The sequence below is a fragment of the Melanostigma gelatinosum genome (assembly GCF_949748355.1).
Source record: "Melanostigma gelatinosum genome assembly, chromosome: 16".
In the NCBI taxonomy this organism is placed as follows: domain Eukaryota; kingdom Metazoa; phylum Chordata; class Actinopteri; order Perciformes; family Zoarcidae; genus Melanostigma; species Melanostigma gelatinosum.
The window spans coordinates 2,244,464-2,250,463 of NC_136649.1; the positions used below are offsets into that span (position 1 = coordinate 2,244,464).

General features: G+C 44.7%; 1 protein-coding gene across 1 annotated transcript; it reads right to left on the reverse strand.

Annotated features, from left to right (window-relative positions):
* Positions 1–1,023: 1,023 nt before the first annotated feature.
* On the reverse strand, positions 1,024–5,163 carry gpr135 (G protein-coupled receptor 135). Its single transcript, XM_079286772.1, has 2 exons — positions 4,919–5,163; positions 1,024–4,007 (listed from the first exon to the last, which is right to left on the reverse strand). Exons 1-2 carry the CDS (start codon positions 5,032–5,034, stop codon positions 2,657–2,659), a joined length of 1,467 nt encoding a protein of 488 aa, XP_079142898.1. The 5' UTR covers positions 5,035–5,163; the 3' UTR covers positions 1,024–2,656.
* Positions 5,164–6,000: the final 837 nt, after the last annotated feature.

Here is a 6,000-nt window from a genome sequence, read left to right on the forward strand (position 1 = left end):
TAAATCCCAAGCAAACAGTCATAGTTGATACACGAATACAGCGGAGCTTCTCTGCTCCGTAATGATTGCGTAATACCTCAATATCACGCGACAGTCTTAAACACACAAAAACACGGGAATATCAACATATAAATGAATGGCCTGAATTAAACTTAAGTTAATTTAAGCTAAGCTATGCCCAAATGCCAAGAATCTTACTTGTAGATGCTTCGTTGCAACGTTGAAGGGTTCGTGAGCAAAGTTGTCCTTTTTCTTCGAGAGGAAGGGGGGGGGGTGCTTCTCAGCGCGGCGTTGAGCTGGCGCTGTTTCGGTCTGTCGTGGCGCAGCTAGCTCTGGAGCAAACGCAGACGTGATCTGTCCTCGCGGCAGGGAGGGTGATCTAATTTCGGCTGACGGCGTGGTCCGTGCGTCTTACCGGGAATCGTCGGTGAAGGAGGGAGGCGTTGTCGTCTTTCCTTCGCCGGAATGTGTGCACCAAAAGAAAAAGAAACAAAAAGCGCTGAACTGATCGCTGAAGCAGATTCGTTATCGCGGGCTGTTTCATCCAGCGAAACGGCTTGTCAGGGTTTGAGTAGGGTTGAAGGGCCGTTGCTTCCTCGTGGCCTCGTCGTGCTGGAGGGGGGGGAGGAGAGGCCGATGTGTCTTCATGCGTCCAGGACGAAGGTCCGGGCGAAGAGAGCGGTTGTGTGCCTCCTAACTCAACCGAGGTCGAAGGGGGAAAAGCTATGAGGTGTGAACTAAAAACAGTTTTATAGAACATCGGCTGAACCACAGGGGTCCTGGGGTCTCCTGGCCTTCGGCCAATGAGACTGCAGCGGTTACCATGGTTTTTTGGGGGGGAGGGGGAATTCACACCTGAGTGTGAAATTTCACCCAGAGGAGGCTTGTTCTTATCAACTACAAATCAGGATGAGACCTTTGCTTGAAAAAGTTAAGGCCTGATTTTCTTTGTCCACAGCACATGTTTAAGCCACATGGTCAGAGCCCAACAATAATCATAATAAAATATATAGTAATGGCATGCCTAATAAGTAAAAAGAAAAAACAATTCCACAACAGGCTAACAGACATGCTGCAATTGCAACAAGCTCACGTACCTAACGATGAAATAGATAGCCTGTTGGTGACTTTCAAAATGACCCATATGACTGTTCATAGGCACAGCTTCAGATCTACAACCTCCGAAGTTAAGCTTCTGAGCTTCAGACACCTGAAAGCACCTACTGCTCTGCACAACGTCACACGGCACTGCTCCCTATATACAGGGATGGGTCAAAGGCAGAAGTCAAATTTCGTGTATGTGTATATGACAATAAAAATGGTTTCTTCTTTCTCCTTCTTCTTAATACTGTGCAATGATTGGTTAGGTTTAGGCAACAAAAGGACTCGGTGAAGGTTAGAAAAAGGATCATGGATTGTGTTCAAATAATAACGTCACAACGTATGGTAGCAAAATAACCTTCAACATCGTGACAACGAAACACAACGTAACTGCCACAAACCATCGCTGTTACAGACCTCTTCACAAAACATTCCGTTACAAGCGTAACATTACGTGAAGTCAACAACTTGGTTACGTACTAACTTAGTTACGTAAAATAAATGGACGTGTAGACTTTTGGTTTTACAGGGAACACGGACAACGGTGTAGTTTGTTTGACACATCTTTCTTGCATGGTGAACTGGTAATTTGCCCACATTACATCCATTCCGCGTACCTTTCAATAATGGTCGCTCAACATACTATGTCACTCGTTGTACTACGTCACCTGCTCTAACCGAACGCAATAATCGTCGTCATTCTACTTATCTGGGAGTTTGCGGAAACTTAAAATGGCAACGTTTTTTTCCTGGCGACTGGGCTGCAAAATCATTCTTTATCGATCCATACAAATCAACTTGGGGAACCTTGCACTGATAGTGAAGTCTTGAACAGACACTTTGAGTGAAGAGGCCGCAGTCCAGAACAGAGGAAACTGCCATATCTCACTCGCTGTGCTGCACCATCCACTTTATCATGACCAATAAGAGGCGTGGTTTGAGACAGCAGTCCATATTACAAATACGTCTCTTGAATAAATTGTGTTGACTCTGCAAGCTTGTTGGCTGAAACGATGGCTGGGTAATCCATTGTAACTGGGAGGTTTTTTCTGGAGATGTCTGAAAATTACATGTACATATATGTTTTAGCATGAAAAGTTTAGGATTAAGGAAATGCTTTTTCCATATCCACATGCTGCGTTTACAGATGAAACAAAAAACATAAAAACCTTTGTAACACAAACATTTCATGGTTTTCTACAGAAATATATTCCATTCCCTTCCATGCTTAACCACTGAGAGGATGCCAGAGGTCCGGCAGGTGGTCCTGTACAGGTCGCATGATGATGGTGTCCACCAAAATCAGGAAGGAATTTCATGTACCCATCAATTGCAACAGCTAACTTTTGTCTTCCCACATGGTGTAAACCTTTTGGTAATTTAACAGCATGCATTTGGTTCCTGGAACAAAATCCAAATAAACATTTTGGAAAAGACACAAATACTATAAGGTTTGGAAAAACTGTTACAAACTGGTGATAGTCTCTAGATCCACAACAACAAATACAGATAAGACGAAAAAACTCGTGAGATGGTTAAGCATTCTCCCAGAATGTCACAGGCTGGTGTCAGCTGTCTTCATCTTTGGGGCACTGACGGAGTTGGCTAGTGTCGCAGTGTCGGACTGGGCGTCCCGGCAGAAGAACACAGCAGGGTTTTTACAGGCCCACATTGCCACCTCCCCTCCCCCTCCTCCTTTGAAAGGACTTGAACTGGACAGCCGGCTGATATTATTCACGCCGACACGACTCACGTAGCGGTCCCTCATCCTCGCCGCTTGGTTGAGCCGAATCTCCCGGTTCTGGGTTTGGCTGGAGAGGTATGCGGCAATGTTTCTGGTCCGATAGCCCTCCTCTCTGCTCCGCCCCAGTAACATGGAGATATTGGGGTTCCTCAGGGCGTAGATCAGAGGGTTGATGGCTCCGTTGGCCCAGGCTAGCCAGATGGCCACTGTGTCCATCGCAGGGTTGAACGTGTAGTCCCCCATTGCCGTGACCAGCCCCATCAGGCAGTATGGACCCCAGCAAAAAATGATGAAGACGATCATGATCAGAACCGTGGTGGCGGTTCGCATTTCACTGTAGAATCGCAGCAAGTACGCATATGTGGTCACTGGCCTGACTCGGATTTCAGAGAGACGGACCGTCTTGCAGATGTTGTAGTGACAAAAGCACATGAGGGAGAAGGGCAGTAAAAAACACACGACGATAAGGCAGACACTGTAAGCTGTCCCCATGCGGGAGGTCCCAGAGTGGAACACGTACATACAGTGGTAGAAACCTCGCTTATGGATCTCTGTAGGTGTTCGGACCAACAGATACCAAGGCAGAGAGAAGATGACTGCAGTTCCCCACACGGCTATCAACAACTGAGTCGCTTTCTGCCACCCTATTTTGGCCTGTGGCTGCCTGACTATGGCGTAGTACCTGTCAAAGGAGATCAAAGTCATAGTCAGGGTGGAGATGATCCCAAAGCAGGTGTTGAAAAAGCCGTTGGCCACGCAGAAACGCTCCCCGAACATCCAGGCGCCATCCTTGCTGAAGAGCATGACGAAGGAGAACGGCAGACACAGGACGGCGGTGAGGAAGTCGCACAGCGACAGCGACATGATGAAGGCGTTGGTCACAGTCCGGAGCTGTCGGTGCTTGATGATGACGACGACGACCGCGGAGTTGCCGAGGCTGGAGAGGAGGAAGATGGAGAGGAGCACCAGGGCCTGGGTGGCCACCGCGATGCCCTGCAGGACAGAGTTACTCTCGGCGGCGCTCAGCACCGTCGGGGTGGACGCCTGGTGGAATAGACTGAGCTCCTTGCCTCTTTGGTCTCCGAAAGTCGACAGGTTTCCTGTGTTCCCCACTGTGACCTCTGTGGTGACGGTCACTAGGCTGGTCACTATGGAAACAACCCTAAAGAAACAACAACAGAAAAGACAGAAAGAGGTAGAAATCATTGTACATAATCTGGACACAGTGCCTCATGCATCATTTTTTGATACTAGTAGGATAGAGTACTTGACTTTTGGTACCAACACCAAAACAATATTACATTCGCTACTTTCCTTTGTGAAATATACGTGGTTTTCAGCAAAAACAAAGGAAGTTTTCAAATTGAGAATGTTGTCAAAAAGCACAGTATAGCAACTTGGTTAAAACTAAATAAAAATTATAATAAAAAAATAATGATTTAAATCATTCTACCATGCTCGAAACATTTTTGCTCGATTTGATTGGCTGCCTGGGCAAAGTGGGACATTTACGAGCGTTGCGACTCCACTCCTGGAGCTGAACGGTTGAGAATATTTTTCCTTTTATGCGGAGCTAAAAAGTGTAGATTGAATAAGGTGACGAGAGGCACAAAGAGAGCAGCAGCTCAACTGCTTTCAAAAACGTTCTCGTTCAACAGCTAAACAGTACAGTGAAATATGTTTCTGAAGACATTTGAGGTGAGAGTTGTTTTCCTTTGGCCGCCGTGGAATCTTACAAATGCCATTAGGAGCAATAAGATGAGGCAGAAAACCACAGATTATCTGTCTCATGTATTACTGTCAGGATATAGTAACAGTTTGAGCAAATATGACAAACGGTTATGTTTTATTAAAGTTACCAACTGCGGTTTTAAGTCGTAACTAGCTCCTTATTACAGGACCAAAGCATTTCAAACCCTGAATTGCTTGTTCATAAAAAAATTAAAAGTTCATTTATTTGTATTTCTTCACTGCAAAACAGTGCAATATGAATTTTGCACAGTGCAATATGAATTTTGCACAGTGCAATATGAATTTCAAAGCAGAGAGGAAAGTGGTTGGACAGTGAGCTACCTTGGCACAGCAGGTGAGGGAGTGCCCAGCTGGTTGGTGAAGCTCGGACCGGAGGGGTCAGCCGTGTAGTTGCTGGTGCCGCTGCCCTGCAGGGCCGTGTCAACGGGCGAATCCATCGACGAAGCACGAACACAGCACGAGAGTCATCTGTTCAGATCAGAGTCAGTCCGATGGTTTCATGGACTCAAACATAGCTGCCGACAACTCCTCCTCATCCATTAGTAGTTTTTCTATTTTCATTATCTCCAAATTCATCAACGGGAGAAGGGAAAAGACAAGGGGACATCAAATCTGTGTTCATGGGCTAACACTGATGTATCAAGCTTGTTGGAATTATCTAAAGAAAATGTGTAGATTCAAATATAGTGTAACACCTGAGCCCTATTCTTATATACACATATGATGACACCAATATTTTACACCACTGTTGAAAACACACAGTTGCTCCGTGAGTAATTACATGTAAAGTCAATTATGCCTCATTGTTGTAGCATCTCCTTGCTCTGCATTTTGAAGGCCACATTAAGAGGACATGGACTGATGCCGCACCTGATCCACAGGAGCCCATCATAAAAAGTGTACAGATGGCGCCACTTCAGGGGAGATTAATATCTAGAATTTATAACTCTGATATGATTTCATCAAAGTTTTAAGATGTTTTTTTTTTGTTGCTTTATTTGAAATTTACATTTATAGGTTCAACATGTGAGTACCATTTACATATACACTTGCCAATTTAGATGACATATTGGGCCAAAATATGTGCTTCACTTCATCATTTTGATTGTTAGCTGTCAGATGACATTGATTTAAAAATGTTGCCATATCATGATATATTAATCAGCATTTACCACTGCATAGTAGTTGATACAAGTATTAATAATACTGTCATGCTGTCACAGTGGGGCTATTTATCCTAGTACAGTCTGACAATATACTAAAACCATCTTACAAGGTAATTAACATTTGCAGGTTTAAAGATTTAAATGTTTAGCATAATGTTACCAAAACAAAGGCCCCAAAAAACTCAGTTTCCTCAATTCAATAACTCACCCGGAAGTTAGCTGTTTGTTTACATTCCG